At 40.1% G+C, this 19399-nt stretch overlaps 1 protein-coding gene across 1 annotated transcript in view; it reads right to left on the bottom strand.

The window, feature by feature from the left end:
* Positions 1 to 1787: 1787 nt before the first annotated feature.
* Positions 1788 to 19399, bottom strand: part of znf469 (zinc finger protein 469) — a 434364-nt gene continuing 416752 nt past the window's right edge. Inside the window, 1 exon segment of the mRNA XM_072279066.1 lies at positions 1788 to 15294. Within this exon segment, the coding sequence (XP_072135167.1) occupies positions 1788 to 15086 (13299 nt within the window). The 5' untranslated portion in view covers positions 15087 to 15294.

Below are 19399 nucleotides of genomic sequence, written 5' to 3'. Positions count from 1 at the left end.
TTCTCCTCCCCACCCCTTTCCGTTTCCTGTAGGGACAACTGTCTTCATGACTCCCTGGCCCATTCACCCACTCTTCCTTCCTTCCAGCCCACCCCTTCCTTGCAAGGGTCTTCTTCTAACCTTATTTGCTCATTTAGTGCTTTGGCCTCCTTTGAATGAGTGAGGTCAAGGACAGTCATGGTGACTGATTTGAAGAGCATCTGCATTATGGAGAAAATGGCCAGTTGAAACGTCTGTCGGCATACCATCTCAATTTTCCTTCCATTCCCACACCAACCTGTATTTCCTTTGCTTCTCCACTGTCACGGTGAGCCCAAATTCAAAACAGAGCAACAATACCTCATGTTCTGTCTGGTAGGTCTACAAGCCAGTGGCAAGAATATTGAGTTCTTCTTCATTAGGTAAGCCTCCTCTCCTTTGTTTCCTTTCCTGTACTCCTCACCAGCCTCCTTTCACCCATGTTTGTCTTCCTCTCCTAGTTGTATTCACTTATTCCAATATCGCCACTCCCACCTGGTTCCAACTGCCCTTCACTTCTCCACTAATGTTTCCCATTTCACTTACCTAACTTACCAGAAGCCAGCATTAGTACCATTTGTGATCCTGGTTATCATTTTTCCAGATGTCTTCACCTTCACCTACTCCTCCAGTCAAATCTGTCCTTTTTTTCTTTATCTGCTTCCACCTCTTCGTTTCCCTGATCTTTCTCCATAGGCTCGTCATCCTTCACCTCCCCCCCCCCCCACAAAACACCTACTGGCCCCATCTGACCCCTTCCCTTCTCCTCTTTATATCAACTGTCTTCCCTTTTGGTCTGATAGAGCAATGGTTCCTAGCCTGGGTTCCACAGACCCCTCGGTTAATGGTAAGGGTCCATGGCATAACCAAACTTTGGAACCACTGTGTTAAGAGGGTCTCAACTGCAAAAACAGTGACAATTCCTTCAACCTTCCCCTCACACAGATGTTGCTCCACCCACTGAGTTACCCTAGCAGATTACTTTTTGTTGAAGAAAAAGTAGCCTGAATGAATCTGGAGAGCACAATCTAGTGTAAAGGTGATGGTTTCTGATTAGGTGATGTAGGAAAAGATGAGGTAATCCAGGGGCAAGAAAAGGAAGGGCTGATTGAAAAGTGACATGGCAATGTTGCAATACAGTAACAATGGTTACTGGCTGAAAGAAGGATGGAAATAAATATGAAAAAGAAAAGGTCAGCCAATCTGGGAAAAAAAGGAATGCGGTACCCTACTTCACTCTTGACATGTCAAGAGTATTCTAGCCATGCCTAAAGTACAAATCGTTTTGAATAAAACGCATACCAAGGTCAATGTGTACCTCTAGTGGAAAAGCTATGACATTAGAATACTTCTTTCCTCCCATTGTCTGCATAATAGCTAAAAGTAAACAAAATTATTTAATGACACTTACAATGAAATTTTCAGAAACAAAAAGATGCTAGTGAATATTGTTCTACAAATAGTTCTGGCAAAAAATGAACTACATTATATAGATTGGCATTACATATGCACTCTTGTGATACTCCCATGTTTGAGGCAATTACCCATCAGCCCATCGTAATTACATTTTCTCATTTCCAACATCAAAATTATAATGTGTACATGATAAAACAGGTGAATCAAAGAATTATATTTGGGACACAAAGTGAAGTACTTCACAGAGATGTCTGTGCAAGGCCATTCCAGCTATATGCTGAAATAATGCTGCAGAATTGTAAGGCGATTATGTTTCCTCAATACTCCAGAAGAAAATTCAATTATCAATAACGCTAGGAGTCATTTACATTAATTCACTCCGAGGTGTCCTTTCGTAAAGGAATCTTGAAGCTGGTTAATTTCTGTCCAAATAATTGACTAAGAAGATTACTCTGTGATTCTGCTGTCCGATAATTATTTGATTCAATAGGCTTTATACTTTGCATCAATCTATGCTTTCTAACTGAATTATTCACAGACTGAGCCCCTCCCTTTGAATAAAGAGGAGGTTTTGAGATCAACTCTTTCTTGTGCTTGAATTCCCCAAAGAATGATTGTATTTCTGGTTGCTTAAGTGGACAGAAATTCATTCCATTTCTTTTCGACTGTGAACTATTTGCCCACTGCTTGGTTCGGGATACCAGATGGCTGCCTGTTGACTCGTCTCTGGTAGTAGCAATACCCTGATGATCCTGTGGGATGCTAGAATTTTTCACATGGTCGGATTTTGCCTGTTTTCTTTTTTTATTTCCCTCATCTACAGTTAACTTGCAGCCGTTACTGTATTTGACACACGTAGACCTTTGCTCTTTTCGTTTTTTCTGACTAATCTTCGGTTCTGAATCTTTGGCTGGTTTCTCTGAAAACTTAATTTCACTTGAGTTTTGCTTTGTCTTTTCCACAGCTGTTGTTCCGGTTTGGCTATTATAAGGTATTTTCTGGAAGTCATTTGTTTGTTTAGAACTTTCACATGATTCATCTTGATTCATCTTTTCTGTTGCTGAAAGATTACTCTGCTCAATGCTGTCATGTGGTTGGAATGCATAAGTGTTCACTGAATTCACTGGTGGTGTCACATCATAGAGTTGATTGTGTGCATCTGGCATGGGTGGGACAGATAAATCAACTAAATGAAGGTCATTAGATAATGGATGACAAACAATTGGGGACAGGCATGGTGGAGAACTGGCAATATTTGGTGGTGACTGCTCCAGCTCCACTAGAAGCTCAGAAAAGTCACCCACAATATCTGTACTTGTTGGTGTCAAAATGGCTACCTTTTCCATTGTATCATGGATTTCATCCGGTAAGAAATCTGGAGGACCTTCCAATGAGCTTTCACAAACATTGTGCTCAAAATGAATAGAAGGAATAGTTGGAATATTACTGTCTGTATTAACAGTCAATTCATTGTGATTAGTTTTCTGTTTTTTATTGGGTGGTAAAGGTAGACTGGAGTAACTCTGAGCAAGACTGGCCTCTGGATCAAGAGATCTACTTTGTAGCGGAACATACGGTCTCATCACTCCCCTGAATTTATGGGTCTTACTTCCCCCTGCCAGATGTTTTTCCATATGTCTATCATACTGTTCCTTTTTTGAAAAGGTATAGTTACAAGTACTGCATATAAAGGACTTTTTTATGACATGCATAACATCAGCACAAAGCTCACAGGTATACAGTGTTGTATGTTTAACTTCTGGTTCTTCTAATACTCTGTGTTCACCTTTAAGGTGGGCTCTCAGCTCCTGCATTTCCAAATAGAAAATGGGACACTTATAACACAGATAGATTTTCTGCAAACTGTGAACAACTAAATGTCGCTGGAGTTTAAATGGTTTGGGAAATTGTTTCCCACAGTGATGACAATCTCTTGAAGGGTCTTTGCAATCAGGATGGATGGCAACATTCTTCTGTATCGTTTCGGTCTTCTGCATAACCTCTGGATTCAAGGAAGCTGAGAGTTTAAGTGCACTTGTAAAATTTAACTTACTTTTAATATTTGTTTCACCGTGGTCTTTGTTTTTCCCACTTTGTTTTTGATTTTCTTTCAAAACTTTGGTTTCTTTAAGAAGGGACTTTGCAACTGAATCAACTGTTTTTGATTTCCCATGCTTTTTGCTTAGGAGCGTGTTGAAAAAATTTTTCATAGCACTATCTTCACTAAAACAAGTGGTCAATCCAATCACTGACTTTTGAGCTTGCCCTTTCCTGGCGAACTGGGTAGCATGCTCACGCAAATGCTCATTGTACATCCAGACATCAGAGATCTCTTTCAAACACATACCGCATGTCCAAATGCCTGCTTTATTTTTGGCATGCTTTTCCTTCAGGTGATCTCTCAGCTGTTCTCTGGAACTAAACTTCCGTTGAACACACATGTAACATGTTGGGGGAGGGGAAGGATTATGTGAGAGTTTATGGAAGTCAAGTTCTCCTAGAGTGAGAAACCACTGAAAGCAAACTTTACACTTGTATTGCTTGTCTTTGGATTTGATATTGATGTCACCACGATTCTTTGCCGATTTCCCTTCGTCTGTCCTAATCTTTGATAATTTTAGGTTCTGGCTTGTCTCCTCGCTCATACCATTTACAGCATTCAAAATAGAAGACTTATTCCCAGGGGAATTATATAGATCCCCATCTGGAAGTTCATAGCTTTGGTTTAAGGCTTGTAAATCACTGACATTTATACTCCTCAGAATGCAGTGATCAGAGGCTAAGCCATCAAAAGGCTCCAGCAGTTGGGAAGACAATGATTCTGTTGTTTCCTGTTGATTTTGGATGTTTGATATCTGATTTTGTGTACTTGTCACATTTTCTGAAGTTGATTCAAATGAAGTAATGTTGCCATGTGCTGAGATGTCCGCAACTTCTGGAGGACTACTCCAAACTGTAGAATTTAGAACAGCATCAGATAGTGTTTCCAATTTAAAGTTTTGACTCAGTAACCCCATTAGGTTATTATTTGTATTTTCTAACATTCCAGTACCTTCTAAGCCATCCTCACTGCTACATTCATGTGCTACGTCTCTACATTTAAGTTTATCACCAGTAGAAATACTTTTATTTGCCACTGTTTTGCTGTCATTACTTGTATGCAACATGATGGTGTCATCAATTGAAATGGTGTCATAATGCTCTGTTCTTTTGTTGTGGAAATGATCCCTATAAGAACTAAGAATTTGTTCACTATCTTCCATCATAAAGTCAGCAGAAAATATTTTAAAGGTACTTAACTCAGTATCCACTTTACATTTTTTGCTTCTATTTCCATAAACCCTTGGGCACTTCTTTCTGACCACTGAGTTTTCCTCTGAAAATATTTGCGATATTGCATTATTCATGGATGATAGATGTGACTCTGCATTTGGAGTAATCACATCTAAAACAGGCAGCTCTAGGTCCATAGAATATGTCTCATCCCAGGATTTTAATGGTGTAAGGTCCTGCAATTTTTCAAAAGCATTTTCACCATTTCTCTGGCCAATTAAGGTTTGAGTACCAATTTCTGCTACTTTAAGTGGAGAATAACTGATAAGGTTGGGCATTGAACTGTTGAATACTGCAGGAATTACAGGGTCAGAATGTTGGCATTCAGTTGTTCCTTGCAGTAATTCCACTGTTTTTTCACTAGTTTCTTGTTCTATTTTTATGTGTTTCATGTTCTGATTGCTTTCATCTGACGAGCACGTCTTAGTAAAATCAGTCTGGCTTTCAAGTTCTCCATTCCACTCATTTTTATACTGTTCTTCCTTCAGTAAAACATTAATTAAATTACATGCTTTTTCTTCTACAATTATTGTTTCATTATTTGAAATTTGTTGTCGTGAGGTCCATTCTTTTGATGTAATACACATTTTAATAGTCTTGCTTGCCGATAATGTATTTTCTGTCTGTTCTTGACACAGAGTGCTATCACGTGATTCTGCCATTACCTGCAGCTGTAACAGAGCACAGGACTCATCATCTTTTTCTCCATAATTGACACTCACTTGCTTACTAGATTGCACAACTGCACCATTAAAAATTAATTCTGATTCATCTTTTCCAATATTTCTGCTCTTTTCGCTTGTTGGATTAGGCATGTTGTTATTTTGTTTCTTATATTGTCTTGCAATATCTTTTGTGTCTATCAAATAAGGCATTGGTTTTCCACTCTCATCCCTCGAATATTCAAAGATTTTTTGAGATTTGGAAATCTTAATCTGAACAGGTTCCTTTGTGTCAAATAGCCCATTGCACGACATTGTTCCAATGTCCTTGTTAGATGTTATAACACAGGATTTTTGTTCCTCTTTTGTACTGCCATAGTGGACTTTATTCATGTCGATAGCTCCTTGAAAATGTTGATTTTCATTGCGATGAAACTCAATTTCATTCTGTTTAAATGGAGAACTATTTCCTTCTATGTGCTTATCTTCATATAAGAAATGATGCTGGTCAGATTGAACAGTTTCCTTGTTTACAGGATTATCCAAGGAATTGTCTTCCATGTAAGTTTTATTTTCTGATGCACAAAACAGGTTATTTTTTGTGTTATCTTTCCAAACTGTATTTGGTTCTGATGTTGGAATATGGTATTCTTGAATTTTGTTTTCTTTGCTTTGACTTGTTTTGTCACCTTTTAAATGATGTTTGATGGCTTTATGTCTAACCAAGCCTTGTTTAGATCTGAACGATGCTGAACAAACATTACATATTATTACAATTTGTGGATTATGCTCTTTTTGAGAACTGGTAAGCTCTACTGATTTTTGTGAATCAATCTTTGAAATATTTTTTGAAAATAAATTGTTTGCCACTAAATCTAAATGTTCGCTGCCATGCAAATCATTAAATGTCTTTACCATTGTTAAACTGCTCTGTACAATATCATCCTTGTTCATCCCATCTTTTTCACAGTTCTCACTCTGTTCTGAAATGTCCATTATTGGTTGTGACCTATCCTCAGTCAAATGAAAGAAGTCTGGCTTCCCACAGAATTCAGTTTCACCCTGAACCTCTTCAGAAACTTCAGGTAATTGGTTCACAGTTTTGTCATCAGAGCACTCATTTATTTGTTTATGAATATTTGCAATCTGTATTGCCTCATTTTCCTGTTGCTGTACAGTCAAAGAACAGAGTTCATTGTCCTTGGTCAGGGTTTCTGCATTGAAAAGCCTTTCGCCGTTCTCTGAGAATAAGTTACTTTCCATTTGCTTTATTCCAATGGGAAGTGGTTCAACTTGTATACAGACTTGTGAGTTTTCTTTAGGGTTATCTTTCTCTGTAAGGAAATCTAAATGTGCATTTGATTTGGTACTTGGTTTTCCTTTTGCAGAACTGTTGCAGTTGTCAGTGCTTGAATACTGATTTAATGTGTCCATTGGAATCGAATCACCAAGGGGTGATCTATGCAAATTTAAATCACTAATACTTTGGGAAGATGATGGCAGTTCACCCAACTGCCTTTGAAGAGAAGGAAGAACATTTTCATTGTAATTTGAGCACAATTTAGCATAGTCGCACTTCGACTGCTCTTCATTTTCTACAAAGTCACCTGAATTATTTGAAGGGTTACAGAATTTATTCATTTCTAAACTTGCACTGCAGAGTGTATGAGACACTTCAGAAATATTACAAGGATTAGATTTTGTTTCCAAGTAAATGGGTATATTGGTAAGCAATGATGCAGTTTGTTCAAAAGGTCTATTATTGATGTTGGTATCTTTGCCCAAAAATGGTCTTTGGTCATCTGTATTTTCATTGGAATCCTTTGCTACATTTCCACTTGTGGACAATTTTTCACTTCTTTTAGACAACAGTATATCAGGAAAACTGTTGCCTATAGAGAGAGATTTTAAAGCTGACTGACCATTGTAAATTTGCTTTTCTGCTATACTATATTCAAGATCATGTTCAGTTGCATTTTCCTGCGTCACAGAGCCAAGGGATTTTTTCTTTGTATTTTGAGCATTGAAAGGCAGATGTACAGGTGATGATTCTTTACACTCATCATTTGTTGGAATAAAATCACCTTTTGAACTGTTCGGTGGTTCTTGCTGCTTGGATTTATCAATGTGCACATGTGTGATATTTGAATAATTACCTTGAATGGTGAGAGGCAGCTTTCCTGGATTGCCTTCTTTGCAAGAACATTTGGTCCCTATTTCCGAGGATGGTGTGAAGCAACAATCCCCAGGCATGTGGCCATTTCTGCTGGTGTTTACATTTTCCTCAACAGCTAGCAATTTTTCATTTGTACAGATCTGAAATTTTTGCTTTTGCATTGGGTCAGTAATACTTAATAAAGCTTTGCACTGAGCAGTGCCGTCTATGGTTAAATGTTTGACAAGTGCATTTTCATCACAGTTATTTTCTTCAGAAAATGACCGTGACAAAGAACTATTTGACTTATCATGCTCCAAGGTTTCTTTCAAAACATCTAAACACTGTTTGGATTCTTTTTCTGTTTGTTGCTTAATAACACTACTGAAACTACCAGAAATGACCTCTTCAGCTTCCTCTCGTTCATTAAAAACCACCAACACTGCGCTTTGAGTGAAATTTTGAGACTTGTCTGTAATTTCACTGAAATCCTTTCCCTCAAATTTTGAAGGATTTTCACTTATCCTATTCAATGACAAGCTACACTGGTTCTCTGTGAATTCAGAATTGCCGATAACACCATCTTTGGATTGTGTAGTTTTCTTTAAATTGTTGGATAAAGGGATCTGCGATGTTACATTCTGATTGGAAATCTCAGTTTGCTCTTTTTTAGCATTTCCATTGCACACTTTTTCGTGTTCCCCTGGGCTAGAATTTGCCTCAATATTTTCAGTGACTATTTCAGCAGTATCTTCAGGCCATCTTATCAAAATTTCTTGACCCCGAGGACTTGCATCAGTATCCATGACTTGGCATTTATTTTTGCATATGTCTTGCAACAATGAGGTGTCCACTGGATTAATGGCAGTTTCCACCTTTCGAGTACTGTTGAAAACTTCATTTTGTTCAGAATCAACATTGCAACTTGAAGAATGGCCTGAAAGAATTGTTGGGACAGGATAACAGGTGGTCATCATTAACTCTTCATTGCATTGTGCTGTTCGGGCAACGAAGAGCTGAAGTTGCTGCAGAGGATTTGTAGTTGAATCCTGTGTGGTGTTCTTTTCACTGCTGTGTTGTTCAATAGAGTTCATCCTAACATATGAGGGACTGATGTTATCATTTGTCCTGTCATTATATTTTGTCTCTGGAGATCTCGCAGAAGAAATAATTTGACTTGTTATTGTAAGTGATTGATCAGCTTCTTCAGATTCTGATAGAAAGTCAGATATTTCACTTTTTCTACTTGACTGGTTGTCAGATATACTTGGCTGTTGAAGGTTCACAAGTTGTTTCTCTTGTGTATGATCAGCAGGAACAAAACTGAAATTATTTTCTGCATTGCAGGCAACTGCAGTCACACGTGATGAAGGTTCGGTGTTTTCAAAAGTGAACAAAACTGCATCATGTTCATACTTTGACTGTTTCTCTGCCACAGGACATTCAGGGGCTCCATACTGGGGAGACAAGTTAAATGATTTCTCATGGTCTGTACTCTTCTTCAGAGTTTGACACCCCTGCTGTTTGTCTGAACTCCGATGTGATGAACTTTTGCCTAAAACAGTGCCTGACATTATTGCCAGATTTGCCATCAGATTTTCTGTGTAATATTGATTCTCCAGTTTTTCCTCTGTTTTTTCTGAGTAACTCTCAGAGAAAATTTCACTTTTTCCTTGATTATTGTGCTCTCGTTCATTGTCATTTCTCTTCTCTGAGCCATTAAGATGAAGTTGATAATGGGATTGATTATCCTTTGGTGGAGAACTAGGATTTTCACAAAGTTTTTCAGGTGTTTGGAAATCTGGCTCAGCATCCAATGATACGAGCTGGAAGGGACAGGTCCACATTTCTTTGTTACCTTCAATATTGCCATCAGTACTTGGATGTTCAACTTCAGGACTATTCAATACTGTGCCCTTACAGTATGCTGATGTATGTGTATCAGTATTTCCATTGCTGAAGTGATTTGGAGTATGTGCATTCTTCCTACCACCTTCACCTTGTTCTAGAGGCAGAGATGTAGGTGGACTCTTTAAATTTACATTCAAATATTCTCCGGCACTTACTTGGGCAACAGTAGTTTCATTATGCCTTCGAGGTGCCTGAAGCTGATTTTCTAACTCGGTCACCAACCTTTTTATTTCAAGATCATCATCTGATAAGGGGGCTGCAAAGGAACCATTTTGTTCAGAAAGCTTTTCAGGTAGAAGGGGTGGAGTTGTTACAGGAGATGGTCCTGCTGCATGGGCAAATTTCTTAACCTGAATTTGCTGTACGGAGAGATCTTCAAAATGTGAAATCTCCTCTGGTAAAATTGTGGTCATATCGGATAACAAGTCCCATTCCTTTTGCTCCAGAAATGGTGGATATTGCAAATGAAAAGCTGCCCCATTGCCTTCTTTATCACCATTGCAAGAAAATTCATAATAATCTTTGTTGTCCAAAGTATCTGTGTAAAGCTGACCATTAAAACTTGGTATGGGAATGTCTTCATATATTCCTGATGTATGAAAGGAAACTGGAGACTTAATTTTAGCTTGGCATTTTTCTCTTGAATATGCATTAATGAACCTTTTGACATGATTTTTCTGTAAATAATTGCAACTGCTCTCACTTTGACAGAAAAAATTATCTTCCAGATGTGACGAATCACGAGGCAGAGGTCCTGAGAAGATATCAGAATGGTGATTTCGTAAGTCTTTGTGCCCACTGTAAGTTTGGTTCATGTTGCTCTGAGCTGTATCATCATAAGCTTGAATATTAAATGCAGCTGAGTTATCATGAAAACATCCAGCATTTGGCTTATAGGCAAATGTTGATCCAACAAGACTGTCTTTCATTTTGTTGCTTACATCTGTTAATTCATCTTTTGTGTCTGTAGTCAGCTCTGTGGTATGTGGTGAATTGTTTTGACTTACACTGGCAGTAGAATATTCAGCAATGCTGTCTTCACAAGAAGAGAAATTTTCTGTAACTTTTTTATCAAAAGCGAATTCACTATTTTGTGCTATAGGATCATTAATTGTAGTTGCAACATCTTTCTCGAAGGACTCACTAGTCTGCAGTCTCTTCTCACTGTAACTAAGCTCGACATGACTTGGGTTAGAACGTACTTGACACCGGTCATCCATCTGCATGTTTTGTGACTCAGTATGGTAATTTAAATGCATCATGGTTTGGCTGGAACTCTGAGACAGTCTTCCTGTTAATAAACATTTTGCTGAACCAGATTTTTCCGTGGTTCTAGAGAAACCTGTTTGGTTAATAGAATTGTCTTTTGCTGTTCTTGCTGATTTGCCAATCAGTGTATCTCGTCCTATGCATTCAGCAACAAATGTCTTTTTGCCTTTCTCATTATCCGAGTCTGTTCGTTCTGTACTAATTGGACTGTTGGCATTTTCACTTGAACTGCTGGTGATGTTGCTGTATTCACTGCTAGTAGAGGATCGGCTACTTCTCCTTCTGAATCTACTGCTACTGTATCTCTTTGCTCGATGGCGGCTCTCTGTTTCTATGCTATGTTTTGGAGTTTTCTTGATTTTTATATATCTCCAGGATTCTTCAGCCTCAACTCTTCCACATTTGCTTTTGTGTCCTCTTGTGATGCTATACTTTGCTAGTTGATTTAAGCAAGGAGTTAGATACTTGCTGCTGCGAGGTTCGGTTTCTTGATCTGAATCTGAAACATAGTCATACTCTTCCAACTTACTGCTGTGTTGACGTGGCAGCAACTGCTCACTTACCAGAGAAACCTGCAAATTCTTATTGTTTTTCACATGCAACTTGTGAAGTTTGTTCTTCTGCTGTACAATCTTATGAATCAATTCCTTGCTCCAAGTTCTGTTGCTTGATTTCCTTTTCTTAATATCCCTTAAAGCAGGTCTGTGCAGCTTGGAGTTGCTGTTTACGGAAACAATTTTTAAAGGAGTTGAGTGAATAGGATCCCGGATATCACTGTTATGTTTGTGTTTGTCCCTTTCAGACTTCTTTCTTGAACTTTGTGCTGGTTGAGATAAAACCTCACTTATTCTGCGATGAAGTGCAATGTCAGTATCGAGTTTCCTTCCCTCTTTTAGTTTCATGAGCTTTGTGCTAGGTTCGCTGTATTTAAGGGAGTCAAAGGAACTCTCATGAGAGAAGTTTTTAATACTGAATTTATCCATCCGTCTGGAATATGACTTGGATAACATGGCAGTTGTTGAATCTTTCTTCTCACTTTTCCGGTTATGCTGCATGCTTCTTTCCCTTTTATGTAAATATCTATCATTTTTTCCATTGTTGTATATAGTCTTCATCTGCACAGCTTGTTTATCTTCTGTTTCTGTAAGGTTGGTAACAACCTTGCTTTCCAGCGGCATGCAGTCTTTCATCTTAAAAGCTTCCCCACTTCCTGCAACTTTTATTGCAGAAAGTTCATCATCTGCAAAAGCTTCAATGAAGCTGCTGTCAATTTCAGCATTATCAGATTGATAATCAAGACCATTCAGAGTTTCATTGATTAAGCTATCAAGTTTTGCATCATCAATCTCTAAATCAGAAGCTGTTAGTGAAACTGAACTAGATCCTGTTACACCAAAAATGTTAAGTTTGAAGGGATCATCTTTTGGATCAACTGCACTCTCACCATCTAATAACAAGTCACAAGGCTTGCTTAAGCAAACTAAAGATTGATGTGGATCAGCTGCACCTCTGGTTGAATTGCCTTTTGCTAACTCTGCATGGAGCCTTCTGGCTTCTGTAGCTCTGGTTGGATCATGCAGTTCTGTGTGAGAAGCTGAATGGAGCCCACAGTACTGACGATGATCAAGAAATGAAGCAACATTACTAAAATTCTGATCGCACTGCTTGCATGTAAGCAGCACATCTAGTTGGTCAAGGTTTGCACTGCTAAGGGAATTAGCAAAAAATTGTTGTTCTGAGAACGACTGTGACTCAGTATCAAAGTTATTTGTACATCCATTGATTTTAGTATTTTGTTGTAAAAATGAGTTGTCCTGGATATATAATAAACCATCTTTAGTTCCTCTGGAATGATCAGCAGAGGAATAAGTGAATGCTCTGATGGGATCGTGATGATGGTGGAGAAGATTGGAGTTGATTTGTTCAGATGAACTGAAGCTTTTCCCTTCCTTAGTGTGGCAGTGCTGATGGTCGAAATTGGATGCTGTTGTTACAGTGGACATGTGACTTTCTTCTGAGTTGCTGTTAAGAGGGCTGTTGGCGCTATACACAGTAGACACTGGAGAAAGAGTTGAGCATGTGCTCGTAGATCGAGTGTTATCAGCTGGCGAAGATGGTGGAGACTGATACGGAGAGCCTGGCATATTACTAACTTTGGACATTGGAAGTGTTCCATGATTGCTGCTTCTTGTAGATTCTGAGACAATGGGGTTCAGGTCACAGAATGCATTTGCATTTCTGGAATCACAAAGTGAAGTACTGGTATTATCGAGACCACTTTGAAATGCAAAGGCAGTGGCTGTGTTACAGTTCAGACCATTCCCATTGCTTCTACTATTTTGAAGTTCCTCATTATTGACAGGGTGTTTATTCTGAAAAGGTGCTGGGTTGCAGACCGGTTCACTTTTCTGTGCTTTTTTACATTCTTGCCATTCTGAGGTTGCAAGTGGAAAGGCAAGCTGTTGACTGGTAAGTTGCCTAGAAAGTTCAATTCTATTCTGGTTTGGCATTGCAGATGCAAGGTGAATTTGTTGCCACGGTAACCTGGAAGCACCATTTCTTGGAACATGCTGCTTTTGTTCAGCGTGCGATAAACTAGTAACAGATTGACATGGAAGTGAAAACTGGCTTGTGACTGATGGAGAGTGAGGTGCAGAACTATGGCCCTTAGTAGGAAACATTCTGTTCCCTTCCCAACCTTGTGGTATCCTGGGCTGATTGTGAATTTTGTTTGGAATGTTTTTATCAAAAGGCACTAAACCATCAGGAACGCTGCTGTTAGAAGAACCACTGTAAACTTTATCCTGAAAGTGCATTTGGGGTAAAGAACTCTGTGTTATGCTCATCCTCAGGGATTTTCCCTGAGTGTCCATTCTTTCAGTGCCTCGGTCATCTTTTAAAGATGAGCACTTTTTGTTCATAGATATATATCCAACACCATTATTGTGCAAATTAAATGTGTCCGAAGTACAAACAGTTTGGTTTTCTTGGAAAGTACTCTGATTTTGCTCGATAGCACTAACTGAAGCTATAGCACCCGTAGTTGATATAGCACCAGTGGAAGATATAGCACCATTCATATCACTTGGATGATCTGCTCTTCCTTTGTAATAAGATACGCGATGTGGAATACCTTGGTTGGATGGACGCAAAAACTGAGTTTGGTGAGAAGGCTGTGTGTAGCTTCTACCATCTGACGAGGTGCCATATTGTCCATTGCTTAAACTTCCCTCATGTCCATCAGCTGAAAGCTGGAAGACAAAACCACTATGAGCTACCTGGGTATTAGGCAGTGCAGCATCTAAGTAATCTTGTTGAAAGTGGCATTGACTACTGTGTTCATTGTTAAATGGATCAGCAGCTACTTCATGCAATTGTGAGAGTGGATATGGAAATGGAACTGGTCTAAAGCCCTGCACATTAGACTTGCTGCTTTCTGCTGCTACAGGAAAAGTGCTCTGTTTCTGAGGGGGCATTCCATAGTTACTACCTGCAAATGTCTTGTCTGAAGAATGCCAATCCACTGAAAAAGGTGAAATGTTAGAATTATTCCTGTTTCCATGAAACTCTGGATATTGCAATTGGCCATTGAAGTTGGTGTTATCTCTAGAAACATTAACATTTACCTGTGAATGTGCTTTTGATCTTTGGTTCTGACTTGTAACTGCGGTAGTATGTGAGGTATAACTTGTGGAAGTATGGCTTGAAGAGTCCTCCTGAAAACGTCTGCTGTAGATGAGATCCTCTTGTTGGAGCTCTGCCTCTCTCTCAGGTATACTGGGTACATTGAAACGATAGCTCCCTTTTACAAGTTCTCGGTTTCCATCTAGTTTCTTTGCTGATGTAATCTTTTGCTGTGGGTAGGCAATTCCAATAGTGGGATTGGATCGGGAATTAATATTAAGTTTATAAAGATGTGGCCCTTTCCCATATCGCTTGTTTTTCTCTTTTCCTTTGCTTTTCCCTGTAGGTGACTGTGGACTACTTTTGCAACTTGAGCTGTTAGATGAAGACCATGTTTGTTCATTTGAAAACTTTGGTTTGCTCTGAAGTGATTTAAAGTCAATTCTTCCAGCCTGCTGTGGCCTAATTACAGCCTCTCGTTGGTTATAGCTATCCTTGTTCTTTCGAGGGAGATGAGAACTATTCAAGGAATCACTATTCAGCACAGTCTTGCAGCTTTCAGGCCCACTGATGTTGGTGCTGTTTAATTTTCCAGGATCTTTTTCACTGAAATGTTCAAAGCCACCCTCCTTCTGCTGCTGTTTGGGATCCGTGTCCGAATCTTTAATTGCATAAACATGCTGTGTATCTCCCGTCATGATATCAAAACCAAAAAAAACAGGAGTTTGTTATCGTCTTGGTACTAAATTACCCTAGTTTCCTTCAGAGGCATGGCCGGTTATTTCTGATGTACTGTAACAACATTTTGCAAGCCAACTATGACTGAATCAATTTAAAACTCATAAAAGGAGATAGATATCTCTGAGGGGCAAACTGCAGATCTTCCATCATTATTGCCACAGACATCTGAAACAAAAGGAAAAAGATGTCATTGCAGTGCATGAAATGTATGATGCAGGATTAAAGCTGACATGGTTAATGATATATCATCTACACAATTACACTCCGTTCTTGAATTGCTCTAATGATCACTGACAACACTGTCAGTGTCACCATACCAAATTCATTTTTTTCATTTAGATTACATTAAATCAGAAAGGATGATAACCATGAACAATGCAAATAATAAATAACTGTTAGACCAATGGTTATTGGACAATTTCAGAGAAATTATGCCCAGACAGGAGAGTTCCACTAAATATTCAAGCAATTTTCTATTTAGCTAGAGTGTAATTTTTTCCCAAAACATTGCACAAATAGTTGGAAAAAGAAGCATAATAATGTTTTTAGAGTGATGCTCACTAAAATTCTGTTGCCTATTTATGTATGACTGACTCCATACAGAATGGTTAATTTCAGCATCAGGAGTTGAGCAACTTCTGTAATTATCACGGACACAGATTTGTGCCACACTTTCAGGGTTGTTAAAACGTAATGTGAGATTGAAATTTTTGATTTTGAGAGCAATTTTTCTATTAGAAAAGGGCCCCACTAAAACATGCATTACACAGAAATCCCGTCTATCTTAGTCTGACTAAATTTTATTGGATGCCTTCCCCACAACAACCTTGAGTAAGATTCTGCAGCTAGAATGAGCATCCATTCCATATAATAGTGGAAAAAGAGAAATTGCTCAGAAGGAGGCAAGATGCTGTGCCAAGTGTCAGTAGACCAGAATATTTCTCCAATCCAGCCTGTTTTTATGGCACTCGTCAGACAAATGAGCTGCTCCTAGGAAAATCTGGATGCAGGTTTCAGTTGGGAAAATTTTCCAGTTTTATAGAACAGTGCTCCAGAAAATGTGAGTACATCTTATAAAAGCATAATTATTGGTGAGGACTTTTCTTGGTACTTGTTGCCTGTCATTTTAATTCTTCACTTCATTTTGATGCTCCAGATTCTGATCTTGGCTTTCTCCAGCATTCCAAAGTGGCTCAAGTATACTTTTTGGAATAGAGCCCCATCTTATGACAAGCCATGTTATAAACCCAAAACAGCAATTCCAGATAACAGTTCTGCTATTTGCATTTATATTCATTTGAGACTCATCTTTTGTTTGTTTACTTGGTCCAATAATCAACCTCTTGTCACACACCTTAACTTTTATTGCTTGCCTTCTCCCCTCCTCCCCCCCCCCCCCCCCACACACACAGGTGACATGTCCATCTGTCTCCTTAGAGAGCAACACACACAAAATGCTGGAGGACTGGAGGAACTCAGCAGGTCAGGCACCATCTATGGAAATGAATAAACAGTTGATACTTTGGGCCAAGACCCTTCTTCAGGACTCCTTGGAGCCTCTATTGTCCTCCTAGCCTACCTTCCCTGAACAGCCCAACACTCCCTCCTCTGATCTCAACTCTAATCCCTGCTGTGTTTTCACCATTCCTTCCAGCATCCCTCCCCCACCTGCTGATCCCTAGGTGAAACTTTCTGTCCTCAGCAAGGACCTTACCTTTGTCCCCTTCTGCCTGCACCTCAGTGAATTCCATGCCTGCAATGATGCCGAGCTTTTCTTCCATCACCTCCATCTCCGAGTCCATTTCTTTGGCAAGAATTCCCCAACCCACACCGATGACCCTCTCCTTCCATCTCCAACCCTCCTCCTCTTCATAAACACCCCTCTCCGGATCTTTTCATCTCTATTTGCCGATGAGACATCAACTAGCTTAACTTCAGCACTCCTCACTCCTCCTTGAACCTTACTCCTTCTGAATGCACTGCCCTCCACTCTCTCCACACCAATCCCAACCTTACTATCAAACCTGCAGATGAGGGTGGGGGGGCTGCTGCTATTGTAGTGTGGCAGACTGACCTGTACCTCGCTGAGGTCACCTCCTTTACTTACCCCTTGAAAAGGACCCCACTCAGGACTATCAGAAAATTGTCTGCAACACCATCACTTACCTCATCAACTCTGGGGAACTCCTATCCACTGCCACCAACCTCAAAGTTCCTTTACCCTGCACTGCCCGCTTATACCTCCTACTCAAGATCCACAAACCTGCCTGTCCAAGTAGGCCCTGTGTCTCTGCCTGGTCCTACCCCACTGAACTTGTACCCGCAACCTCAATTCCATTCTATCCGTATGGTTTAGGCTTTTCCCATCTGCGACACTTCATATGCTCTCAACCTCCTCAATAACTTGCAGCTCCCTAGGCCTGACTGCCTCATTTTCACCATGGATGTCTAGTGCCTATGCCCTTCTATCCCTATTCAAGAAGGCCTTAAAGATCTCCCCTTCTTTCTCCCTCCACTGCCACCTTCCTTTGTTTGGTGAACTGGTCCTCACCCTCAACAATTTTTCCTTTGACTCCTCCCACTTTCTCCAGTCTTGAGGAGTAGGCATGGGAACTCACGTGGGCCCCAGCTATGCCTGCCTTTTCATTGACTATGTGGAACAGTCCATGTTCCAAGCCTTCCCTGGTAATGCTCCCCAAATCTTCCTGCACTACATTGAAGACTGCATTGGTGCTGCTTCATGCACCCAGGCTGAGCTCATCAATTTCATCAATTTTGACTCCAACTTCCACCCTGCCCTTAAATTCACTTGGTCCATTTCTGACACCCCACTCCCGTCTCAATCTCTCTGTCTCCATCTCTGGAGACAAAATGTCTACCAGCATCTTTTATAAACTTACTGATTTCCATGGCTATCTTGACCATACTTCTTCTCCATGTGTCTTTTGTAAAAACGCTAGTCCCTTTTCTCAGTTTCATTGTCTCTGCTGCATCTGTTCCCAGGATAAAGCTTTCCTTTCCAAGGCCTGAGATTTCCTCTGTCTTCAAAGAACGGGGTTTCCCTTCCTCCATCATTGATGCTGCCCTCAACCATATCTCCTCAATTTCTTGGACATCTGAGCTCACCCCATCTTCTTGCTGCCTTAAAAGGGAGAGTTCTGCTTTCCTCACCTACCACCCCATGAGCCTCCACACCGAATACATCACTCTCCACAACTTCTGCCACCTTTAACGGGTTTCTACCAAAGAACGCACCTCTACCTCCCAACTCACTCTCCGCTTTCCCCAGGGATTGCTCCTGGCAGATATTCCGTGCCAGCAACAGAAATGCTATGCCTGCCCATTTACCCCCTCCCTTACATCCATTCGGGTCCCCAGACAGTCCGACCAGGTATGGCAACACTTCAACTGCAAATCTGTTGGGATCATCTACTGTATCTGGTGGTCCTGATGCAGCCTCCTCGATATTGGTGAGACCCAATGTTAACTGAGACACCCCTCTGTTGAGCATGTTCGCTCCTTCTGCCAAAAGCAGAACTTCCTGATGGTCAACCATTTTAATTCCTATCCCCATTCGTGTTCGAACATAAAGGTCCATGTCCTCCTCCTTTTGCCATGATGTGGTCACTCACAGGTTGGAGGAGCAGCACCTCATATTCCATCTTGGTAGCCTCCAACCTGAATGCATGAACATCAATTTTTCTGGTTAAAAAAATTCCCTCACCCTTCCCTCTTCTATTCCCCACTCTGGCCCCGTACCTCTTTTCAGCTGCCTATAACCTCCACCTGATGCACTTCTTTCTTCCTTTTTCCCCATGTTCCATTCTCCTCTCCTATCTTCAGCCCTTGACCTTTCCCATCCACCTGGCTTCACCTATCATCTTCTAGCCAGTCCTTCTTCCCCTCCACTCACCTTTGTATTCTGGTGTCTTCACCCTTCCTTTCCTGCCCTGAAGAAGGTTCTCGGCTTGAAACATTGGCTGTTTATTCATTTCCTGCTGAGTTCCTCCAGCAAATTGTGTGTGTTACTCTGGATTTCCAGCATCTACAGAATCACTTGTGCTTATGTCTCCTTCCCTTCCTGTTTCCAAACTTGCACAAAGCATGTTTATTGCCTAGAAATTGCACCTACTAGCGGGAAAGCAATGCACTTCGGTAGGATGGCAAGAGTGATTATTCTTTGGTAAATCTGGCAGATTGTTTCACATACTTCAGATGGCTGATATTTTCCTTGATCAGTTGCAAATATCTCAAATAATCATCACATTTT

Source organism: Mobula birostris, chromosome 15 (assembly GCF_030028105.1).
Source record: "Mobula birostris isolate sMobBir1 chromosome 15, sMobBir1.hap1, whole genome shotgun sequence".
In the NCBI taxonomy this organism is placed as follows: Eukaryota; Metazoa; Chordata; class Chondrichthyes; order Myliobatiformes; family Myliobatidae; genus Mobula; species Mobula birostris.
Note: the sequence above shows the minus strand (reverse complement) of the source record. Positions and strands in the feature narration are given on the sequence as shown.